This window comes from Rattus norvegicus, chromosome 16, assembly GCF_036323735.1.
Source record: "Rattus norvegicus strain BN/NHsdMcwi chromosome 16, GRCr8, whole genome shotgun sequence".
In the NCBI taxonomy this organism is placed as follows: Eukaryota; Metazoa; Chordata; class Mammalia; order Rodentia; family Muridae; genus Rattus; species Rattus norvegicus.
In genome coordinates, this window is record NC_086034.1 from 57,768,200 (window position 1) to 57,794,150 (window position 25,951).

The following is a 25,951-nucleotide window of genomic DNA, read 5'->3' on the forward strand; positions in this document are numbered from 1 at the left end:
AATCCATGCCCACTATCTGCTTAAAATTTTCCCTCACTTCTTCATTTCTGTCTTTAATTTTACAAACAAGTATGAATATAACAAGTAAGAGATAATAACAATTAGCAAGATATGAGTTCTTACAAATATAAGAATAATCAAGACAGTCTAACTTGTAGCTACTACTACTAGTTTCAGAAGCTATTTCATGCTTTTTAAACAGTAATAGTCATGTGACCTAGGTTCAAAAAGTAAAGTGGAAATTCAGAAAGATGTCCATTCTTTCTATGGATTTCTTTAGTTTATGTGCCTTTCCCAACACACTTCACTATATGAGCAAAAATAATAAGACATATACCTCAAATGGTGTTTATGTACATTTTACGTGCATAGGCTTGTATATCTTTGTGTACCTTCTTTTCTTCAATAGCTCTTCTTCTCAATAGAGAAAATTTAGAAAAAGCCAAAATCCAATGTATAAATGAGGTATAGTACACCAATAAAATAAAAAAATGTAATAAAAGATATGGGGACATGGACTCACTTTGCTCAGATTATCAAATAGTGATTCTGGTAAGCAATTAGAAATTTTCCATTCAAGTTAAAAGGTATGATAATGCATGCCAATGATCTAACAAAATACGTGAAAGGAAAAACAGAAAAAGAGAGCAAAGGAGTAATTTCACAAGTTAAACCATTTTTGTTGCACTAGTAAAATTATACCTACCATAGTAAACTGCAAAAAGCTCAGCAGATCTTTAGAGCACATTAGAAGTGTTGATATTTACATAATTACATGTACATATGTATAAATTATTTTCAAACACATATACTAATAGTTGAGCTTTATTAACATCCTAAAGTTTGGGTTTGTTTTTTTGTTTTTTTTTTTTTTTAAACATTAAGTAGGTTAAGATCTCAGGCTTGGGGCTGGAGCAATGGTTAAGAGCACTGACTGTTCTTCCAGAGGTCCTGGGTTCAAATCCCAGCAACCACATGGTGCCTCACAACCATCTGTAATGGGATCCAATGCCCTCTTCTGGTGTGTGTGAAGAAAGCATCAGTGTACTCACATACATAAAATAAATAAATCTTAAAAAATAAAGATCTCAGGCTTTGCTCTAGGCCATCTTACTTCTGGCCATCATAACTATGTAACATTGGGCAATTAACTTTTCAATGTGTTTAATATCTATCTCATGGTGCTTTTATGAGATCTATGTATGAGGCCAGTGTCATCAGCAAAAACAATTATGCAGGAGTGTGCATAAAACTACAGTTGTACACAGGCATGCTCGTGTGTGTGTGTGTGTGTGTGTGTGTGTGTGTGTGTGTGTGTGTGTGTGTGTGTGGCTGCATTCTCACCAATAAGTTGTACAAGGCTTTATAAAGACAAAGATACCTACTCTGACCCTTCTCCCCATTTTTTTCTTAAAGAGTCTCTTATGCCTAAAGCAGGCCTCCAATTTGCATATAGTCAAGATAACCTTGAACTTCTAATTTTCCCGCCTCTACCTCCCAAGTAATAGGACTACAGATGTGCACCACCATGCCAGGTTCAACTTCTCAAGTTCGCCAGTATCTGATGTATATAGCATGTAAACAACCTTTGGTGTAAAGGCATAAAGGGCATGCTACATACCCTTTAATGGGAACATCTAGGATACAAATATAGGGCTGGGGAATGTAACGCAGAAGTAATACGCTTGCTTAGGATATGTGCCGGGCCCTCAATGTAAGAAGGCTCGATGCAAGAAAATGAAAAGAAGATAAAACATAATTACCAACCACACAAAAAACTTTCATCTTACACGACTGTCCTATTTCAACAAACTGACCTGCACCATAGCAACAAGATCCTGGAGCTGTTTAAGTTTCTCTTTTGCAGCCATGAGTCTACTAATCTTCTGTTCAAACTCTTCATCTTCTGGTGCCTCATCAACCAGACTGCTCCTACGACTAGATAATGAAGCCCCACTGACTCCTTCCTCTTCTACTTCCTCTTCCTCATCTTCACCACGTGCTACACGCAGCCTCTGTTCTCCTTCTCTGTTATATCGACAGTCTGTTAAAAACAAGTATCATTCAAGTTCATGACTTTAAAACATTAAGAGTATATATAAATAGAGACACTCTTCTTCACAACAGTACCATGGGAATTCTCTGTGAGTTCAGGGAGTCCTACCTAAGAGAGGCGTGGTTAGAGGTCTGATGTTGGCAGCAGATCTGTTATTAATTTCACAGCTAGAATTAATGGATCGCCCTTCTCTATTATTAGAGCCGCGCTGTGTGTTACTGTTAGTATTCACTTCATTCCAGGTGGAAGCTACCTGTGGATTTCTGAAAGAAATTAAAGCCAAGTTATTTAAAACCACAACAAAAATACATAAAAGTTAAAAATCTACCTTAGGCCTATAATAATACAGTTGCAAGCTAAGAATAGTATTAACTAAATCATTTAAGCTGAAATTCTTAATTACAGACTCGTTATTTTTTTAAGCTTTTCCATACACTTAGAAGTTTATAAATAAAAGCATCTGATAATTTCAGATATACCTAAAGTATAGAAGTAGGGAAGACAGTGCTAAATTTGATACTTCATAAACTCACACTCAGTAACAAACAGCATTTTCCTAAATGATTGCCTCAGTACTTCCTCCTTTTTCTTCACAGGGAAAGAATGATTACTACACTAACAGATAATGTCCACAGTAAAAACTAGACTACAAAGCTAGTAATGAGCACTTCACTGATGTACCTCCCTGCCCCAACTCCACATACATGTATATGTCAGATGGATACATTGGGAAGAAGAAACTTGTTGTCACCTAATGTTAGTAACAGGCTCAGAATGTTCATGTTCAGAATCGTATTCTGACTCTTCAGTTTCTTCATCTTTTGTATTTTCATTTACAGCATCTGTCATCATATCTGATGTTTGTTCATAATAATGAACTAATTCTCTCAGTTCATTCAATCTCTTTTGAACTTCATTTAACTTCCTGATTAAAAAAAATGTAACATTAACACCAACACCATTTTAGAAAATGAAAAAAAAAAATCCCTTATTTTCACTTAAAAGCAGTAGACGCGCGCGCGCGCGCGCGCGCACACACACACACACACACACACACACACAGATTTTTCTCAGGGCATCTGTCAAGGCCAACCTGGTCTATACAGTGAGTTCCAAACCAGCCAAGACTGGCTATATAGTGAGACACTGTCTCAAAACACACAAACAAAAACAAAGCAAAACAATACTCCAATAGCTTGAACTGAATGTCATATACATCATCCCTGTTTTTCGGGTGCAGAAGAAGCAAAGCTTTTCTAAGTGTTTTGCTCACACTGACACAGTCTTGTATAATATAGTTCCAGGGGTATGACTCTAGAGCATAGGGCTTGTTTGAATACTAAAATATTTTACCTATAGTTCTGCTATTTGTAACCCTTTCCCTGAAAAATGATTAACAGCAATTTACAGAAACTACCTGAGCAATGTCATATTTCTTTTAGCCAACTTATGAGTCACAGATACTACATCTCTTCCTTCCACCATATATCTTAAGAATGTTTATCTTATTAAACTTCAGTTTCTCACAAATTTTCAACAGTTTAAAAAATTATCCTCATTATTAATTATTTAATAGATGTGAAGAATGATTGCAAAAAGTATTTTACTGTAGTTTTTCAGCTGGATTTAGATGACCTTCATTTTCACTCTCATTCTGAGAAACTAGAGAGGCGGCAGGACAAGGAACAGATGAGATAAGACTATTGGACTCTCCATTAACAGCTGGTGCAAAGCCCACAGGAGCAGAGAGAGCTACAGTTGAACTTCTCTTATCCCCACTTCTTGGGAGAGAAGTTGAAGGCACAACTATGAAAGAGAGAAAAAAATAAACAATTACCAGAATAAGCATGGAATGAACCAGCATATATTCACAGTTTGGATTCTTACAAACAAAATAAAATTAATTAGCATCTTAAAATCTGCAGATTTAAATCTTGAAAGCTTATATATATACACAGGCCACTTGTTAACATAGCTCAACAACTGAACAATCAAAATACACAAGGAAAAATATTTTTACTTCCTCCTTCCAGACTGTCTAGAACTTTCACATTATAGTTACTAGATCAAAATAGAAGGTTAAAAAACAAGACGGGAACTGACAAGAATTACAATGCTATATGCTAGGAAAACAACAGAACAATAGGATACACTTGTCTGAGATTAAAGAGGGTGGGTCACTACATATGATACATAGAACATAAAAGGCCAATCCTAGCCGGGAATTAACTAGTAAGAGTGTAATTTTCTACCTCCAACTGCTTCAAAACTCCAGCCATTTCTTTCTTTCCCAGTGAGACTATCGCTGCTTGCTTCTCGTTTTAATGCCACAGTTATTCCATCAGGCTTCCAATAGTCTCTCGTTACACTACTCTTTAACCATTCTTCCTTTCCCTACTGCTCTTACATGGTTCTCTAGGAGTGGTCATTTAAGAGTTGTCAGGCAGCATGCTAAGTATGACTTCCTTTGTATACAAAACTGACACAAAGCCATAAACAGACTTTCAAGACTTAAGTTTTCCTTAGTTGTCTTCCTCTGTTCTTAAACAGTGACAACTGACATGATCTTCTACAGAAAAGAAAGGTAGCTGAGATTAAGAGGGGTGAAATGAGTGAGTTTCAGGGCAGAAATAGTCAGGTTCCTTTCAAAGTGGCAGAGAAACAGGAGATATGTGAAGAATAAAGAACTAATATTCCAAGATGGATGTGGCAATGCAACCAATGTAATCCCAGACCTGGGGAGACTGAGGCAGGAACACTGCAACTCTGAAGTGAGCCTGATCGCCATTGTAAAATCTTGTCTCAAAACACAAAAGAGAACAGCTGATTCTTTTGTTATTTTGAATGATGTATTTTTATTTTATGTATATATACCTGTGTGAATTTATGTTCATCACCTCCATGTAGGTGCCCTTAAAAAACCAGAGGCCATCAGATCTCCTGGAACTGGATAGGCAGTAGGGAGCTGCCTAATGTAGGTTGTGGGAACCAAACCCTACTGTCTACAAGAGCAGTAAGTGCTTTTGGCTGCTGAGCCATCTTTGCAGTTCAAGAATGGGGCTTCTAAAAACAGTGTTTTTATCCATTTTAATTTTTTATTTAGACAAATACTGGAGTATTACAGTAATAATGGCCAAATGGGGTTACCCAAGCTGATTCCAAGTTCCAGCAATTAAGAGCTCCTATTACTGTGGGGCAGAAACTAGGATTGAGAATGAGACTAGAGACTAGCTCTAAATTAACCCAACTTCATTTTTATTTCTTTAAGAATAGATTTAACATCTATTTGGCTCTTATTACATACTGGCCTATTAAAAAGCTTTTCAGATTCACATTTCTTTTTCAAATATAGTGGTTTTTTTGAAACTAGTTATTAACTTATTAAATACGTCCTAAGTAACTACTATGTGCCAACATGTATACTTATATGCCCTTTCTATATATAATACTGCTGAATCAGATTTACTCACAGGATGAGTTGTTCAGATGCTGATCTCGGAGGGTATGAAGTTCTCCAAGTAATTTGTCCATTTTCTGTTTCTTTTCCTGTAGTACTCTCATTTTGCTAAACAGCTGTACTTTTTCATCAGGTAAATGTTCAGAAACTGAGGGATTTCTGCTCTGAGAAATCTCTCTAGTTAATGAAAGACTTTCCGCCTGTCTTCTGTTGTCTGGAACAGCTGGAGGCTTAAGTTTAAAATGTAAAGAAAAAAAGGAAAAGATCATCTAAAACAAAGAAAATTCAGTTGCATCTTACTGTATGTTGACATTTATTTTGTTTCCTACGTTTTTATTAGCACAGTCCTTCCACTAACAGTCTTATACCCATGTCGTTTGAGTATCTGAGAGCTTCTTTATGGAAGGTCTGACAGGGCTCATCAGAGAACCTAACTAACTTTTGCTAGGTAACTGTCCAAAGCGAATGGCTCTCACTGTCTTCCTGCTCAAGACAATCGTTACTACATTTCCCAGACTGAGAAGACAGACACTGTTCACCCACTCTTCTCCAAATCCCGAACACTCAAAATCCACACACATATTATTTTATAACGTTCACAAAACTGAAGCATTATTACTTCTAAAATTCTCCTGCTAAATGTGGCAACACAAACCTATAAAACGTTGCTTCAATACCAAACCAAACAAAAATACTCCTCCCTCAAAAGCCTTTCTAAAAGTTGTCAGTAAGATAAAAATGCAAGGCCATGAACTTGAGAATAATTTTAAGTCTCTGTCTCTGTCTCTCTCTTTTGGGGGTGGCGGGGGTCAGTCTCATTACTTATCCCTGACTGTCCTTGAACTCACTATGAAGATCAGGTTGGCCTTGAATCCAGAGATCCACCGGCCTCTGCCTCCGGGTGCTAAGTATGCACCATCACACCCAACCTAACTGCAAGTCTCAAAGGTTATAACCACCTAGTGTTTAAGAGGTAAAAAAAGAATGCTTATCTAACAGCCCAAACAGAGAAAACCACATTACTCAGCACAGTTAAACTAGCTTTTGGGTGTGGATCCACGGCTCACTGGTTAAGAACACTTGCTGCTCTTACAGAGGACCTAGGCCCTAACATGTGCATCAGGCAGTCTCAATTACCTGTAATGCTAGTCTCAGGGGACCTGATGCCCTCTTCTGACCTCTGTATGCATATGATACACATACATACATTCAGGTACACATATACAAATAAAATAAAATAAACCTTAACAGATTTCCTCTAACCTAAAATTTCTTAAAGGATAGTTAGTATCAAGAAGAGCAATGGGACCTATGGGGACCAATCAAATCTTAACAAATTTTGGAGGTTGAAGGATTCTGTATCCATTTTTCTCTTTCCTTTTTTGTTTTTTCAAGACAGGGTTTCTCTACATAGCCCTGGCTGTCCTGGAACTCACTCTGTAGACCAGGCTGGCCTTGAACTCTGAGACCCACCTGCCTCTGCCTTCCCAATGCTGAGATTAAAACCGTGCCCCACTATCACCCAGCTCCACTTTTAAACATTAAGTCAGGTGATATTTATGTTTACTAAGGCTTTAGACCCACTGGTTTAATTAATGTGATTTCTAAACTCAACTATATAAACCAATTACCTGAGAATCACGAAGCTGATTATGGAAACGCTGAATTAAATCATTCAGTTCTTCATTTAGTTCAGATGTGATGCTGACTCCAGATAAGCTTCCTGTAGTTTCTGTAACAACTGAAAACAAAATTAAATACTATATTCAATATAAAGAAGCATCAGGTTAAGCACAAATTTTGAATGAGAGGAGAACTTTGAACCTCTTAATTATCTTACTTATCTGTCAGCCAATCATTTATAGTTTATATCTGACAATGAAAAAATAATGAGACAACTGCTCAAGTCTAGCAAAGTGGATCATGTTTTTCAATCTCAACATACAAGGAAGGCTAGGACTGTAATCCCAATTAGTGATTTGTTGGGTCAGAGGTACGAGGGCTCTATCAGATAGAGGATACAGTGCTGACTGCCTCCTCCAAGAAAACCAATACCACATTACAAGAATGGGCACATTTTTCTACAAAGTATAGATTGAAAATCAGCATGGCACTCTGGTTCTTGCCTCAACCGCCCATTTCTCCCAATTAAAAGGCAAAAAATTAGCAATATGCAAATAGAATGGCAGTGTACCATAAAGCCATGCCATAAAGTAGATCAAATCTAGCTAGCCAAGTTTGTACTCCCACAGTTGAACAGATAAATTTATTGAAGAAGTTGCTTGTGATACAGCGATTACACTAAAGACCACAGGTTTTATCATATTCATTAAAAACAACAAAAATCCTCTCATCCTCCTAAGGCAAGTTTCTGAAGACAATTTTGACAATACCTACTGTTCTACTATGCAGTAACCCAATTTGTCCTTCCTTTTAGCCTTTTACTTTTGAAAGCCAGAAGCTTCAAAATGCTTTTAAAAAAATACCATCATTTTCTGCTAAAACAAACAAACCAAAACAATAACAATCAAAAAATTTGACAGAAGCCTTTTTCTAGTCTATTCTCTGTGGAAAACACCAAAATTACAATTAATTAACAAACAACTTGCTAGACAGAAAAAAAAAAAAAAAAGCACTCTTTCTCTAAGCAAGATGTGTTGTGTCTCTGAACAAATTAGAAATACTAACCCTTGCTTCTTCAGTAAAATTTCATAAACATGGGGGGCAAAACTGTTTTAAGATTATTAAGCTAAAATTTTTGTTGAGGAAGTATAAAAAGTTCAAATTTAAATCTCTAGTTGCAGCCTTTTATTGAAATCCCTAATAGTATATTTTTGAAAAGAAATTATTTGTATATTTTAACCCAAAATCAATAGCTTTCTACTAAAATTCTTTAAAGCCTAGCCAAGTCAGAAACTGTGTTTGACATCCTTTTCTATAGAACAGTCCCAAGGTCAAAAAAGCCTAAGCCAGTAGCCTACAATTCTGAGGACCCAACAAGATGATGTAAATTCAACTACTCAAGACTGTGGAGAAGAGATCAGGAACTTTGTGAGCCCCCTGCTCCACAAGGATGGATTACAGGAAGTTAAAGGCTGATGGACAAGATACAGACACTACTTCAGAAGTGCACCCACTGGCTAGTTGCCTATAATCTGTTAGTTGCCCAAGTTACCTGTTAAGTAACCCACAATCCTGTAAGCAATCCTCATGAAACTTATATCTCCCAAAGAGCAAAAAAAAAACAACCCCCATATAATAAAAAACCTGGCCTAATGCTCAAATAATAATGCTCAAAGATAAATAAACTGAGAAATGATGAGAAAACATAATTATAATAATTAAGCCAATGGAAATCTATTACATCACTTTGCAAATATATATAATCTGTTAATTAAAAGTAAAACTAAAAGAAAACTTAGCTTGAGTTTTAATAAGCAACAATCTTACTTTTAACCTAATAAAAACTTAAAACAGGTTTGAAGACAATAAGACAGACTTCAAAATTAAGACTCAATACTATAATCAATTCAATTGTCGCTTAAATTATAATTATACGCTGCTCTGAAGGAAAAAGAAAAAAAATGTTTTGAGTTTCACAAATACTGAGTAAAGTATACTCGCAGCTTTAAAAGCTCATATATACGCCTGGATAGCTAACTGAAATAACAGAACTGTTAACACTGAATACTAAAGATGCTCCATTAATTTACTTCCTTTCTAGACTTTTTTAAAAATCTGTTTCTGTTTTCTCAATAGGTTAGGGACTGAACCCAGGGCATACTGTATTTTATGAGGCAGTGTCACTATGAAGCATTACTAGAGGAGGGCAGCTGTGTAGACGTACGTGCATATCAAAGGTTGAATGGGTGTCTTCCTTAGTCATCTCCATCTTAGTTCTGAAACAGGATTACTCATTGAGCCCAAAGCTCATCAACTGGCTAGACTACAGAACCCCAAGGTTCTCTTGTCTCTGTCCCTTCTGGAGGTGGGGGTACAGATCTAAGTATACTAGTGCACTTGGCTTTAATGTGGTTTGTTGAAGATCCAAATTAAGGTCCTTATGCTTGTGGAACAAGTACTTTACCAACCGAGCCATATCCTTATACCCTAAGAATTCTTGAGCCTCCCTGCCTCAGTCTTTTGAGTACTGGGATTACCAGTTTTATGATACAAGGTCTGACTCACTTATGATTTTTTAAACCTTCTTCACAGACAAATATAGAACAACAATCTTAGCTAAGTGAGATTTAAAAAAACAAAAAACAAAATAAAACAAGTAGTAATTCCTGCAAAGCGGAAACAAAAGCAACAAGAGCCCTGTCCGTCTGCAGTTAGGAAGCAACACTACAGACACGCGTGCCTCTTTTCCCTCTCAGTGTGACAGCCAGCAGTTGTTCCTGCAACCTCTTGTGCATAACCAGAGAAAGCACAGCACAGAGTAGACCTTGCTTGCAGCTTAACTCGTCAACAACCGAGATCTGATTATATAGTACTAGCACTCACTTTCTAACAGGAACAGTTAACGAGCCTTTCTTCTAAGAATGTAATTCTACGACTACCACATACCAGAGTCATCCATCACAGCTATAGCTTGCTCTGCTTTATGCTGCAAAGCTAGCAGAGCAGCTTGTCGGCCCTGTAGAGCTCGCAGCTGTTCCTGCTGTTGTAACATTCTTTTTAATAAATCATGTTGTTTCTTCAAATTTTCTGTCTCTTCCATAGGCTCCTGCTGAGGATCTCTGGCCTGAAAAATAAGACCAACAATACTGACACCCGACAGCTGAAATCCACCATCCTGCTTTGTCTGCCAATGGCAAAGCACAGCAGATACTACTTTCGATTAAATATACAACTCTAGGTACAGTTTTAATAGCTTTAGAAAACTGGTATCTCCCACATTAAAAAGTAATTTTTTCAGTGAAAAACTATGAAGAGTTAAAAGGAAAGGGGGAAAAAAAAACTCTTACAAAACAGAAGGTTCAAAGTCTAAGAAGGCAACTATGCTATGCATATTCAGACTATAATAGGGAACTGATTACAAATTACACTGAGTTAATGCTCGCCCACAACGATTTTTCTCTACAACCTATCAGGTAACAAAACTTACTACACATTCCAGAAGATGATTTTTAATATATACATCAAAACCAAAACAAGTGAGGGGCAGGGCAGGAGAAGACAGAGGAACAGAGAATAAACATACCAACTTCTAACCAAGGTCAAATTTTTTAAATATATTTGCTGATTAGCTTATGCAAAAAGGCCTAACTGAAGCACATTAAATATATAACAAAGCAGAAAACTCTATTTTGTATCAATATTATTTTAGGGTTTTTTTTCGTTTTTTTTTTTTTTTTTCCGGAGCTGGGACCCGAACCCAGGGCCTTGCGCTCGCTAGGCAAGCGCTCTACCACTGAGCTAAATCCCCAACCCATTATTTTAGTTTTTAACTCTTAAATTATGTCCATTCAGCTGAGTTTGGGGCATAAACAGAGTTTGGAAGACTTCCCCAATACACTAAGAATTTTCATCTTCTCTATATGCCACAAAAAAGATTTAAATAGGGACTACTCAGAAGAAACTACCAATGGGATTGGAGATGGCTCAGCAGTTACACACACTTGTTACTCTTGCAGAGTAACAAGCCCAGGTTCAGTCCCCAACACTCCCATACACAGAGGTTCACAACCCTTTGTAACTCCATTCCTAGGCTCTAACACCCTCTTCTGATCCCTATGGGCATCAGACATGCATAGGAGAGACACACACACACACACACACACACACACACACACACACACACACAGGTAAAACACTTATACATGAAAAATAAACTGATATTTTAAAAGAAAACTTTGTTTAAAGAAGTAATGACCAAGTGGACTGGTGATATGGCTTAGTGGTAAAGTCCTTGCTTAAGGCATGTGTGAAAAAAAAAAAAAAAAACCACAAAATTAAAATTTAAAACACAGCCAAACAAAGCTAATCTAAAACAGATATGTAGATATAGCCCCAAACAATAAATTTTAAGCCCAATTATATATAAAGTATATATTGTATATTCTTCATAAATTGTTTACTATCAAAATATTTAAAAGTTCTATTATTTTAATCCATTGACATAAAATATTCCCTTTAATGTATTGCTTTGGTTTCAAATTTGCCACACTAACAAATTTTTGTTGGGAATATAAAATATTAAATGATTTCTCCCTAAAATTACTAATTACTAAATGATTTCTTTAGAAATCAAAATTAATACACAGATCTACTTTCCCTGGGCACATGTGACTTCTAGAGAAACCACAGGGAACACAGGCAGCTCAAGAAGTTTCCTTCTGGATGACATCCTTCACCAGCACTAAACAAAGCCTCTTCCATCTACTCCTCCCAAGTAGAACCATCAATATTGTAAATAAGAGTGGGTAGCCATGACAACATTTTACATTGTGACTTAGAAATGGGGAAAAGTGAAGAAAGTATAGTTAAGTACTCAGAGAAAGCTAAGATGAAATTAGAAGTTTAGTGCAGGTTGATGACACCTAACAACTTTGCTATACACATCATTCACATTCAGATTGGCATTTATAATCAACTATGAAGAAAGCGGAGAAGCGGGGTAGAGTGGTTCATGCCTTAAATCTCAGTACTTGAGAGGCAAGTGCAGGGACAACTCTGAATTCAAGGCCAGTGTGGTCGACATAGGAGTTCCACTCTAGCCATGTACCCTAGCTACACAGCAAGACCCTGACTTTAAAAGGGTTGGGGGGATTGGAGGAGGCAAATTAGATAGAATCCTTGCCTTATAAACACGAGAACTTAAGTTGGATCCTCAGAACTTACATTTTTTTTTTTTTTTAGAAAAAGGCCAGACCTAGTGGTCCACACTTGTAAACTCACTCCTTCAAAGATGGAGACAAGCAGATAGCTGGAACTCATGGCCAATCTCACTAGTCTATTTGGTCCAGTTACAAGCCAATCAGAGACACTGTCTCAAAAAAAAGCAGTGAGACAGTACTCCTCTCACAAAGGATGGGTATACATGAAGCTGTTACATAATACAAAATAGTAGTACATCTACAAAATACATCAAAAATATCAGTCTTGGTAGTAGATATCATTTCATATCAATCTGCAACTCATAAGGCTTTTCAGCTCTAAATCTAATGTAAAAACTCAAATCTTTTCGTCTATTCTTCAAACTATATTTTTAAAGGTTTCTTAAAGGGAAGGAGTGGAAGGAATTAGAGTTAACAGATTCTATAAGCAAAGTCAGGTGATACAAAATAAGGTTTTGTTTAATTAATATCATTTTATGAATTATGTGCAAGTATGCTGCATTAGGATGACCTTAAGAGTCAAGACTAGGGCTGGCAAGAAGGCTCAGCAGATTAGAGAGCTGGTCATACAGCTAAGCATTCAGTCTAGTGGCCTGAGTCGACCCTCAGGAACCACATTGTATAGGGAGAGCAATACGGGTTATCTTCTGACCTACACATGCATGTTGTGGCCCACCACAGGCACTCACACACACAAAATAAAAAATAGATTAAATATTTTTTTAAAAAAAGCTCAAGATTAGGGCTGGAGAGATAGTTCAGCAGTTAAGAGCACTGACTGCTTTTCCAGAGGTCCTGATTTCAAATCCCAGCAATCACATGGTGGCTCACAAACTCTGTAATGAGATCTAATGCCTCTTCTGGTGTGTCAGCTACAGTATAATTATATATAATAAATAAATAAATCTTTAAAAAAAAATCAAGGTTAAGGATAGTTAAATTGTGGCAAATCCTAAGTAAGTTTAAGTTACAGTCATTCTTTTTTTTTTGGTTCTTTTTTTTCCGGAGCTGGGGACCGAACCCAGGGCCTTGCGCTTCCTAGGTAAGCGCTCTACCACTGAGCTAAATCCCCAGCCCCCAGTTACAGTCATTCTTATTTTTAAGAATATTTTCCAAGAGACAGAAACAGAAGAGCTTTCTGGGTTTTGGGGTTTTTATATTTGTTTTGTGTTGTTGGTTTTCTTTTTTTTTTTTTTTGGTTCTTTTTTTCGGAGCTGGGGACCCAACCCAGGGCCTTGCACTTCCTAGGCAAGCGCTCTACCACTGAGCTAAATCCCCAATCCCATGTTGTTGTTTTTTCAATGTTAATGAACTACTACAGGGTGAAAGAAGACCTGTTAAATATGCTGCAGTGCCTGACAATTGTATAAGGAAGACAAATTTTAAAACATACCTGGAGTAGCTTACATTCATTTTTGCCCCTTCAATACTATTAAGTCTAAAGATAACCAGGCATTAAAGGGGTACCTTAAGCTTAATGTTTTGTATAACTACAGATGACACCCAACACACACACCACACCCACACCCACACCCACACACACACACACACACAAAGAAAAAAAAAACAAAACAAAAAAACCAAACTGCCAAACATTAAAATTAATTAATTAAACATTAAACATTAAAAAAGAAAAAAAAGAGAGAGAGAGGGAGGGAGGGAGGGAGGGAGACAGAGAGAGAGGGAGACAGAGAGAGAGAGAGAAAGAAAGAAAATATAGCTACAAAGTAAAAGATTGATCATTGGTAACTATGGTACACCTAAACTATTAAAATAATATTTTGCTCTTGCTAAAAGGATACACATGCTTTTACAAATGCTATTTCTTTCAAATGAATTAGAAGAACTACAGAAACAGTTTTCTTCACTGAAGTGCTTTGATACAAATCATAGGAAACTAAAAGAACTAAAATCAAACGCTGAAGAAGGAAATCTAGCAAAACATTAAAACTTCAATGAGCAAATCAACTAACTAAATCTTTTTTCCCCCCAAGATGAAGAAAGAGAGAGAAAGAAGAAAGGGTCTTAAATAGTAACACAAATACAAGCCAAAACCAGGAAAAAGGCATTTCTTCCATTCAGGACAGAAAATCTAACATCTTGTACTATTTTCTTTTTCTCTAATGAACTTTATAGTAATAATACAACAATTTAAAGTATCGTTCAAATTCATAAACACTAATATTATAAACAAAAGCAACTATTAAGGTTTAAGAATGTTTTATATAAGCTAAACCTTCAATAGCAAAAATAACAAGTTATTATTCTAAACCTTTATAATTTATAATAAATCAAAGTCAGCTACCATATTTAATCCATGTAGAGGTATATTTTAAATCAGAAAAAAATAAAAACACTTTGCCACAGCATTTTACTAAAACTGATTATAGTATATTAATGGAATTGTTAATTTGTAGAGTTAAGAGTAATAGCAGTTAACAGAAAAGCAAATAAGGAAGAAACAGAACTAAAGAGCTGTTCATTTAAAGACTTCCCAAGTTAATATTGTGAAATATACCTTTGAGGGAAATCCACGTTTTCGGCTACATTTCCTATTAGGTCTCAGTTCCCTGTCATTCTGAGGAGCTTTGTCACCTTTCCCTTTAGGACTTGTAGTAACGTCAATGTCTGAAACCTGTTCTTGTGAAGCTGAATTCCCTAGTTTGTCCTCAATGCAGGGCCGAATTCTCAGACTAAAAGATGCCTCCTTTATTAAATAGTGTAACATATTAATTTCTTAACACAAACTCCTGTTTAACATATAAGCCAGCCTTGTTAAGAAATACAAAAATGTCTCATTTCACTTTTAAAAAAATTTAACCCAAAGCCATCCCCAAGAGGAAGTAAATTTAATTAGACTTTTAAGTTCCTATAGAATAAAGTTACATTTTAAATATAAGCAAGCACTAGATCTGTGACAAGTCCAAGTATGGAAAACTGCTAAAGCATATTTTAACATTTATTTGGTACATAATAATTTACAAAAGGCCATGATTTTTCATCATTATGAAGGAAATTCCCAAAAGTAAAATGCTTTGGATTTTAGTATGTAAATTACAATCAACTACACCATTCCCCATATCTCTCCTATAAAATTATTTAACCAGCCAACCCCAACCCTTCTGCTTCTGCTGGTATTTAAGAGAGAAATTATTCCCAGGACCACTATGAACAGAAAACAATTTCTCACAGCAGAATCTGTTTTCCAACAACTGTTTGGATCATGTCCCCTGAGTTTTTCCTAAATAGAAAGAAAAAAATTCAAGCTTCTTATTTTAAAAAATGTTAAATAGGAAAAATAGGGCGAAGAAAAGAAACAGGTAAAATTTGTAGAGCAGTAATAAAAGGAAACAAACCCTCAAATTCCTAGTGCTGAATGGTATTTTAAAATATATTACAAAATCAATACATGGGTGTTAATCATTTCAAAATGATTACTTACAATACTACATGTTTAACAGTTACACAAGTATATGGTTACAGTGTTGTCTTTATACTGCAGTGGTTATCACATGCACTTCAGACAGATGCACATTAGTTCAAATAAAAGTGTTTAAAAGCAAAGCAGTTTTGAAATGTACTATATTCTTTGAAGTAAATCAATCTTATAACCTTTTCTTTCTCCAAAGTTCTAAAAATTATTCTTTCCCAAGGGGAAAAATATTTTATTAATTTTACTTTATAGTCAGAAACCACATACTTTTTCTTCATTGAAAGTAAGTAATATCAACATTATCCTGTCTCATTTTTTAGCCATTATTTCAATGTTTTAGATATCTAGCTTTGCTAAAATACTACAGAATGGGAAATTGAAAAAAATCTTAGCACATTTAAAATGAGTCCTCACCAGAAAGTGAATGTGGAACTTTCTCCAGCAATTACATGCTTAATATACCTGAGTGTCATGCCCTAGTGATACTAACAGTTCTGATACCTACAATGAATCTAACTTTGCCAAAGCTTTCTTAAAATTAGGAATGCTGGGGGCTGGAGAGATGGCTCAGCGGTTAAGAGCACCGACTGCTTTTCCAGAGGTCCTGAGTTCAAATCCCAGCAACCACATGGTGGCTCACAACCATCTGTATGGGGATCCGACGCCCTCTTCTGGTGTGTCTAAAAACAGCTACAGTGTACTCATATACAAAATAAATAAATAAATCTTTAAAAAAAAAATTAGGAATGCTATGCTGAGCAAAACCAACTTCACTGATGTTTCTGTACAGCAAAATCTAAAAATAACTAGATTTCCAACAATAATGTTGGTAATAAAGCTTTCAAACTTCCATGTTTAGAAACTGTATATACCATTAACAGTTTGAGGGTTTCTTTCCTAGAATACACTTTTTTACTAAAGAATGCCAAAAATTATCATCTTGAAAACTGGAGGAAAACCTCAAATCTTCCTTTCCAGCACTTTAATTACCAAAAAGCCGCTTACCGTGGTATCTGAAGCCTCAGACTGCACATCTACGTTTAGCGATGTGCTCTCAGCTACAGAACCAGATCCCACAGCTGAGTCTATAGTCCGAACATCCTCCTCCTCATTTTCTCTAGCCTGAAATATTTTAGTGGTATAAATCATACATCTATTAAAAAGGGCAATAAAAATGTTATAATGGATGGCACGATTTTTAAAAATATGTTAACTCCTCTGGAGTGACATCAGAATGTCATCAGTATACTTGTACATGGTCATCATAAAAATAACTCAACATACATCATTTAAAAAGTCTAAAACTTACTAGGATTTTCTGGAGAAATTTCATATATGACTTTTCTTGTTCTTTAAGGTGCTCTATTAGATGAGTAAGACGCTCAACATTAGCAGATCTTTCATTTTTCTCTACAAGATCTTCTCGCATAGAACTAGCTTTAGTAATATAGTCACGAATTTGAACAAGCCTGCTTACAATCTGTAGAAAAAATATTAAAAAGAAAAATAAGAATGGCAGTATACAACATATAACACCAAGCATAGTTAAGTCCACAGCAACAGTGCTATCAAGCAAAAATATATCTAGGTTTACCATAAAAATTTTTATAGGCAAGAAATTTTAAATTAAACTTAAGATTTTTTTAATTAAAACATAATGGTCAATAAACTTCAATTACCATCAATTTAAAAGTAATTACAAAACTATTTGTTTCTATCATCGGAAAGTTGTATGCAGTTGGTGCTGTCCTTCTGTTTGATGTGTTTCCTGGTACGGAATGCTCAGGTGCCGCGTGTAGACAGCAGAGGAAGCTGAGTGAGCGGCGATCTGAGTGAAGATGTCCAGTTCACAGCAGCACAGCCATGTGTCTGTTCTTTCCTTATTCCCTCATTCTCCCTACAGAGTGCCAGGCCCCAAGCAGTGTAGGTTCTCCCACTAAGTAATCTCGCCAGGCCCCAAAATTGTTTGAGAAATTATTCACGTATTCCACCAGTTGGCAGCAGGGGTGGGGGTGGTACTCACATATGTGTGCACACATGTGCCAGAGGCACACTGGCAATACAGCCCTGGTCCTCTCCTTCCACCTTTGTATGGGTTGTAGGTGTCACACTCAGGTTGCCAGGCTTGTACAGCAAGCACTTCTACCCTCTGAGCCACCTCGCTGGCCCTGAATATATTCCTTCTAATATTTACATCTCTTTATAAATAACTGGTAGTATTATAAAAATAAAAGTACTACCTTTTGAAAGTATTTCCCAAAGATATCAGCATTGTCTTATTCCTTTTTTTCATGATTTAATTTACCTTTAGCTGTACATGCATGTAAGCAGTACATGTGAGCACAGGTATGAAGAACAGATGTACAGATCTCCCAAGAGCCAGAGCTTCAGGAGTTGTCAACTGTCTAGTGTGTTTGTTCACAGCCAAACTTGGCTCTTCCACAAGAGCAGCTAGATGAGTACTTAGCCACTAAGCCCCAATAGCTACACTGAACAAAATTCTTTTTCAAAAAGCCTAACCATACTGATTCCAATCCTACTTTATTAAAAATTAGCAGTTCAGTATTTCACAAATTAGAGATTTAATTAACATGAATATGTAATTTCCCAACCATTTAGAAATAAAGTATTATTCTACTTGAAATAAATATGGTAGATTATTGAAGAGAGAGAAAAATAATTCTACTTAAGTTAAATTCCTATATGCATAGCCTAATACTTTTAAAGATCTTAATGTCTATACTTTGAAATCTGTCACCCAAACAAAACTTTTTTTCCCAGAATTTTTCCCTAATCGACTGAAAGATGACAAAAAGCCAATCGCTGGGCGAGGAGGAGGTAGGCCTTCTGAGTCCGAGACAGAACAAGGGAATGCAGGAGAAAGGAACACCTTTTTGGACGGAGAGGCGGGAGCATAGCAGACAAGATGTAGCCCAGGGACTGATAGTTGTCGTGGCAGAATCCACCAGGATCCACCACCAGATTTCTAACATAGAACAGCTGATGATAGTAGATTCTGCACCCAGCAATTGTGTTATCTGTTGATTCTAAACTAAGATTGTCTGGTGTTTTCCTTCTGTGGCGACTCGAGATGGGCCAAAGGGAAAGAAGTTAGTCAAGGTGGAATTCGGACAGGCTTTGGTTGGTTTGGTTAGATTGGGCAAGGACTGAGCCCCAGGAGAAAGGTAGCAAGCCGAGTGCAGGCTGGTGAGAGCACACTCAAAGCTGCGGGCAGGGGCCAAGAGAGCTATCTCAGAGCTCTGGACAGGCAGAGCCAGCATTGGTGGGAGAGGCCTTGGCAAGGGGAAACAGGTGGTCTCCATCTCTGTCTCTGTACCACGCTGGGAACAGACCAAGACCGCTAGCTTGGACTGGTTTTTAATTATTACACGCAACACAAAACAGCCACCCAAATAGACCCATTTTCTTACCTGGCTGCTCTCCATTGCAGGCTCTCCTCTCCCATCTTCTTCAGAGACTTGACAGTTTTGCAAAAGGTCATTACTTAGAGCAGAAGCAAACAGCTCTTTGCACTGTGCTGACGTAGTTGTCTCTCTTTTTGGAAGACTTGCAGTGGCATCCTTGCTCTTGTTAGTATTAATCTGCATAGGCAAAAAGTTGAAGGGCTTTCGATTTTCACCAAGCTGACGTTTGTTGTTAGCCGCCGTTGCTCTACCTTGAGAATCACTTCCAATACTTCTCTATACACGAAAAAGGAAACCAAATCACATAAACATTAATCGTTCAACAACTTTTAAGATTCCAATGTTCTTAGTTTCAATATTAGATGATGATGATATAGCTTTGTAAAAGAGCTTTGAGCTTCCAGATCTACAAAATTCTGCTACATTATCAAAATTGTATTACTCTCATTCTCATTTTTTGAGATAGTGCAGTTGATAAATATAAGATTAAACTAACTTTAGGATGTACTGTGGGCTACATCATAATCCATATTGCTATTTACTTAACAAAACTCGTATAGGTTTTTGAGTCAATGAATTGGTATTAACTAATAGAATATAAACACAATGATTTATCTACATGAAACACTATTTGAAAAAGCAGTTTAGAACTGGCAATACAGCTGAGATAGACTGTTTACAAAGTATCTTTAAGGCCATAGGTTTAATCTCTAACACCACACACACACACACACACACACACACACACACATCAGTTCAATACCTGGCATTATGTGTATATAGTACATTTACATAATCACTTATATTATCATTGTCATATTAGACTTGAACCTATTATTCTGCATGTTTGAAAACCTCTACCTCTGCAGGACAGAGATATGCCAATAAAATACTTATAAAATTACCAGTGAAGAGATTATCATTCTCCAAAGATAATACATACCATCATCAGAATTTCAAACTCTTCCCACAGATACAGAAACTTTATTCTTCCCAATCTTTTATTCTTACGATATACTACTAATCCATTTCAAGTATTTCCCAAGCTCATATCTCATTTTGAAAGTAAATCACAAACCTGATCTAAATCGCTGAAGTTTATCCGCTGTTTAAGCTTCTCTAGTTCGGCCTGCTCTGGAACAGACATCTGAGTCATGTATCTACTGTGCGGAAACGTGTGTGGGACCTTTGTTCTTCGCCTTCCAACTCCTGGTGATGACTCCGGAGAAATATCGTTAGTTACCCTCTTATCACTTGCTACACCAAACTTTTTCTTATTCTTTTCTGATGATCTGTTGGCCTTCTTCTGTTGGCCACCCCACTCCTTTAAAAAGAATAAAACCAAAAGTTAATCTGACCTATATCAGAAAAATAATTTGGTATGTTCAAAGAAAAAAGAACTTTGGTGTGGATATTAAAATTCTAAGACATTTTTCACATACAAATACTCTATCTTAGAGACTTATTTCTGTCAACCCTTTTTTTGTTTTTTTTTAATTTTCATTATTAATCTATTCTAATATTTCAGCTTGGTCTTTAAACAGTCTATTACCTTCCTATTACTGATAATAAATATTAACTCCAAATCACAAATCTCAACATGCAAATCAATTTAAATATTTTCAATAGTTTCTTTTTTGAAATAAGGTCTTGCTAGTTCGGACTGCCTTGAATTCACCATTCAATCCAGGTTATTCTTGCATTCATAATTCTCCTACGTCAGTCTATCAATTGTATAAGTGTGCGAGACTATAGAGATGTACTCCTAGGCCCAGCTCAAAAACACTTTTTAAAAACTATTCTTTCCAACTATCTGTTATGATACATATCTATAATCTCAACACTAAGGGGACTAAGACAAGAAGCTAGAGAGTTTAAAAGAATTCAAGGGTAGCTGGCTTAGACTGTGTAGTGAAAAATATAAAAAACTGTCCTAAATTAAGTAGTGAAGTAAATACATCTTTAACAGGAGTCTTTTAGAAGAAAATCTAAATAAAAAGAAGATAGAAATATGATGGACCTAGGTTCTAAAGCAATTACTTACTACTAAAGAAACACTAGGCAAATCCCTTAATTTCACATGGGATCAGTTTCTTAATCTTTAAAATAGGGTACCTATTTTAAAATACGATTTAAAAATTTTAATACAATTTAATTTTAAAAACACAATTAAAAACAGTATGTATGCATATTTAGAACAATGCCTAGCACTTAGCAAGCACCAGTATAACTGTATAACTAATAATTATCCCCATTAGTATTTTATAGGCAAAAATCGACCCCATACTATCCAAGACAGAATGATATGAGATTTTAACTAGAAAATACCTACATACCTGAACTCATTCAACAGAAACAACTGTGGATTCCCACATTATCCACTGGAAGATGCATAGTTACTATTATAATTAAACTCTTTAGTACTGTCTACATCTCTAAGAAATTTTGCCTCTCCAGGCATATTCCATGTATGGGTAGACCTGTGAGCCTTTTATATACTATTTAATTCATCCCTTTCAGGACACTGATAACTAAAAAAGAAAATCTAACCCAAATCTACCTAGCTAATCGTAAATTTCAATTAAGCAGTATATAATTTCCTTCGTGGCTGCACATCTTCAAAAGGGCAAGCTGAGTATCTGGTATGAGAGAGAGAGAGAGAGAGAGAGAGAGAGAGAGAGAGAGAGAGGGGGGGGGGGGGGGGGGAGAGAGAGAGAGAAGGAAAAGACCTGGAAGGGAAAGCTAGGTAGGGAAAGCTCTTAGAGCACAGGAACAGCAGTGAAAGCAATTTGGGACAACTTTGCAGTTCCTCTTTTTCACTTCCTAAAACTGAGTTATACTCCTTTAACATGGCTTCCATAAAGCACTTGTACCTCCTTTTAATACATTTTTTTTCATTTAAGTTAATTCATGCTTCCTATTAACTACAGCTACAGTGTCTTCAATCAAGAATCCCTTAGCCTATTTGCCTGCAGTTTTTACAGTTTCAGTGAATCCAATTGATGGGAAAGACTCACTGAACATCAGTGGTCAACATTACACCATCTACTATAAAATATCATACCATATTATTGAGTCTGTCATCCACACTGTCATTGCTCCAGTTCGGTAAGTCCTGATCATGCATGACTTCTTCAAAAGGACCTCCTCCCGTGGCCATGTTGGCTCTAATTAATTCTCTGCAAAATTAAATAAAAATGAATTTTTAACACATAAAGACAAGCTTTATTTTATTCTACAATGTACTTATATTATGTGTATGCATGTTTTTGTATGTAAGTGCTGACATGTATGTATCACAGCAAGTGAGCAGAAGTCAGAGCAACCAACTACGTGGAGTCAGTTCTCTCCTGCCACTGTGTGATCTGAGGTCATCAGGTTTGTATGGCAAGCACTTTCATATGCTGAACCATCTTGTTGGCCCAAACCTCAGACTTTAAAGCATTCTATCAAACTTAGTAATATAAAGGAATCTCTCAAACACTTATTTTAAGAAATACACAATCCGGCTGGAAAGAGGTGCTGAGTTCAATTCCCAGCAACCACATGGTGGCTCACAACCATCTGTAATGGGATCTGATGCCCTCTTCTGGTGTGTCTGAAGACAGCTACAGTGTACTTATATACATAAAATAAATAAATCTTAAAAAAAAGAACTATACTATCAAATACATATCACAGATAAATTGATTCACATGCTATAAACATTATATAATGGAGATGGTAGCACATGGTAAGTAGGAGAATCACATGTTCCAGACCAGTCTGCGCTTATAATAAGCTATTTAAGATCTTATTTCAAATAAAACAGAACAAATGCACTAAACACATTTCAAAAAGTGCTTACTGTCTCTCACAGTGTTGTGTAAATGTCCCTAGAGTTTACCAAACTTGGAAATCCTCCCTGCAGACGTTTTGGATTTTTTTTTTTTTTTTTTTTGGTGGTACTGTTTTTGAGGATTTAACTAATTAATTTATTTATTTATTGGGAGAGGATGCATGCCACAATGCAGGTATAGAAGCCAAAAGATAACCTGCAGGAGGCAGTTCTTGACTTTCACTGTGGAATTTGGGGATTGGACTTAGGTTGTCAGGCATTGGGGCAAACATCTCTCTACCTGATAACCTTCTCCATAGGCCCTGTTTTATTTTCTGAGATTGGGCTTCCTATTTAGCCCAGGATGGCTTTGAACTGGGCTGGTCTTAGACCCCCCCCAAATACTAGATTAGAGGTGTGGTCCACCAACCTTAGCAAGATACCCCATGGAGTTTTTACTTGTACATATAAAAATTAAGGGTACTAAATATTATGCCCGGATCGGAGAGGAGAAATAGAAGCAACAGATTTGAAACAGAAGCAGAGGATCAGAAGTAGAAATGACCACGAGAAAAGGTTTCTAAATGGTCTTAAGGAAGATTCTGGATTTCTACTAGCTATGAGATTACCATGTTGAAAGAGGGGCAAATAAAGGAAGAAACATGGAGACAACTGTAATACAGAAAGTCACTAACTATAAACAAAAGGAATAAACTTCAAGGCTCAAATAATTTTTCTAGAATCATTCAATTTTTAAGATAGCAAAAAATTATAAATTCAATTTTCTTTGACTCTAAGATCTTAACTCATTTCATGTCACAATATCAAACATCATCATGGTTGAAAAAGATTTAACTTATGGATATTTTAATGTTATAATGTCTACTAGAATAAAATATAACAAATTATGCAGTATATTTAAATTTTATCTAAAAATAAAAGTGACATAAAATTCAACACAATATTAACTTGAAAATCTTAAAAAATAATACTTGCTTACTGTTACATATAAATTTATCTGGGTTTCTTATTTTTGGAAGCCAACTCTCTTTTGGATGCTGAGTAAGGAACCTAAGGCCTTACACATGGCCTTACAAGTGCTCTAGCACTGCTACTATTTTAATAATTCTCGGAAATATTGGAAAGAAGCATCTTATTCTTTTTATGCACATTCTTTTTATGTGTGCATGTGTGTACATGTGTGTATGTGAGTGTGTCCATGTGGGGAAGGATACATATGGAGACTGCAAGACAATTTCAGGTGTTATTTTTAATACCACCAGGCACTTCTTTGAGACATGATTTCTCATTAGCCAGAAACTCATCAATTAGGTTAAATTAGCTGGCTGGTCATCAGGCCCAGCATTTTCACCTGGATTTTTAGGACCATACTCAGGTCCTTGCATTTGTAATGCAAGCATTTTACCAAGTGAGCCACCTCCCCAGATCAAAAAGCATACTATATGCTGATTCAACATTATTCTTTGAGGCATAGAGGGAAATCTTATTAAAATAAAAATGCCACATATATGTTACCTGGCCCTATTCAAAAATTCTATCAAGTAGAAAAATATGAAACACAAGTAATAATAGGAAAAAGAAAAAGAGATATTGTTAAAGAATATGCTTTAAAAATATCACCAATAACAATAAAGAGGAAAAATAATGCACTTAATGACAAAATGTGTAATAATCCTAAAGATACATCCAACTAGAAAAATTTAGTAATAATTGTTAACAGAGCTAAACTGCTTACTATTCAAGCACAACGTTAAGACTTTTATCCCTCATACTTTGTGATATATGACTGTTCAACAGATTGGACGAGTTCCTAACAAAGATTTAGAACCTTAGCAATTTCCTGAGCTAGAACTCCTAACCTCAAGCACAGAACACAGAAACAGTATTTAGCCACAGTTTCCCCATATCTCCCAAAGACTTAACCTAATATCTTCCTATGTCATTACTAAAGTTAATAAGAAAATGTCAAAAAAAAAAGGCCTTTGTCATTAAAGCTCTAGTCATTTCACATAGAGAAAGTTTATTTTACCCAACACCAAGATAATAAACAGATTAAAAAGAGAAGTGTCAATGAAATGGGACTTTTATAAAACCAAATGAGAAAAAAGCACTTTAACAAGAGGAAATCTCACTAAATTTAGAACACAAAGAAATAAAAAAAAATCTCAGATTGCATTTACATAAAAAGTGAGTCCCAAGAGTTCTGACAACAGAAAATGATAGATTGGGGGAAGGAATGGAGAGAAGTATGAAATGTATAGTTAACATGCTGAGAACCAAAGAAAGAACAGCAAATGCTCGCACTACTAGCTGAGCCACGTCTACAGCCCCCAACTTCTTTACAAAAAAGAAAAACAAGAAAAAAGTATACAAAAGAAAAAATTAAATATAAAATAAAAATAATAATCAAATCCAACTGCAAACTAAAATAATAAAATATTAAACTTGTTAAATTTCACGTAAACTATTTTCTAATATAATACTGACTGATACTAAAAGCAAACTGAATCCTCAGATACTGTAAGAATATAAGCTAGTATTGTCTTTCTAGAAGGCATTTTGGCAATAATGTACCAAGAATCAAAACACACACACCTTAGAGCCCAGCAGCATTCGAGTTAGAGGCAAACAGATCTCTGGGGCTCAAGGTCAACTTAGTCTACAGAGCAAATTCCTGGACAACAAGAGCTACACAATAACACACCCCAAAATAGAACAAAACTGTTACATCCCAGTGATTATACCTCTCCATATCTAGCCTATCTTAAATAATGGGCAACGATGTAACACTGGGCTTCAAGCATGATAAATAACTGGATATTATTATCCTATAAGATGACAGGATAAATGCCATTAGGCAAACAGTTTTACATCCACTTAATTTGTAGATGTTAATCATC

General features: G+C 35.9%; 1 protein-coding gene across 24 annotated transcripts in view; it reads right to left on the minus strand.

The window, feature by feature from the left end:
• Pcm1 (pericentriolar material 1) overlaps positions 1 to 25,951 on the minus strand; it is a 97,010-nt gene that overhangs the window by 56,367 nt on the left and 14,692 nt on the right. For 9 of the 24 annotated variants that reach the window (XM_008771284.4, XM_006253183.5, XM_006253186.5 and 6 more), the window contains 13 exons: positions 22,278 to 22,392; positions 20,292 to 20,537; positions 19,220 to 19,489; positions 17,098 to 17,268; positions 16,794 to 16,910; positions 14,874 to 15,062; positions 10,083 to 10,260; positions 7,145 to 7,254; positions 5,527 to 5,743; positions 3,664 to 3,862; positions 2,808 to 2,981; positions 2,165 to 2,319; positions 1,818 to 2,044 (listed from right to left, as the gene is read on the minus strand). In XM_008771284.4, the coding sequence (XP_008769506.1) occupies positions 1,818 to 2,044; positions 2,165 to 2,319; positions 2,808 to 2,981; positions 3,664 to 3,862; positions 5,527 to 5,743; positions 7,145 to 7,254; positions 10,083 to 10,260; positions 14,874 to 15,062; positions 16,794 to 16,910; positions 17,098 to 17,268; positions 19,220 to 19,489; positions 20,292 to 20,537; positions 22,278 to 22,373 (2,349 nt within the window). In that variant the 5' untranslated portion in view covers positions 22,374 to 22,392. Of the gene's footprint in view, positions 1 to 1,817; positions 2,045 to 2,164; positions 2,320 to 2,807; positions 2,982 to 3,586; positions 3,863 to 5,526; positions 5,744 to 7,144; positions 7,255 to 10,082; positions 10,261 to 14,873; positions 15,063 to 16,793; positions 16,911 to 17,097; positions 17,269 to 19,219; positions 19,490 to 20,291; positions 20,538 to 22,277; positions 22,393 to 25,951 lie in introns of those variants that run through there. The other 15 variants (XM_017600257.3, XM_063275766.1, NM_031076.1 and 12 more) reach the window with 7 other exon arrangements.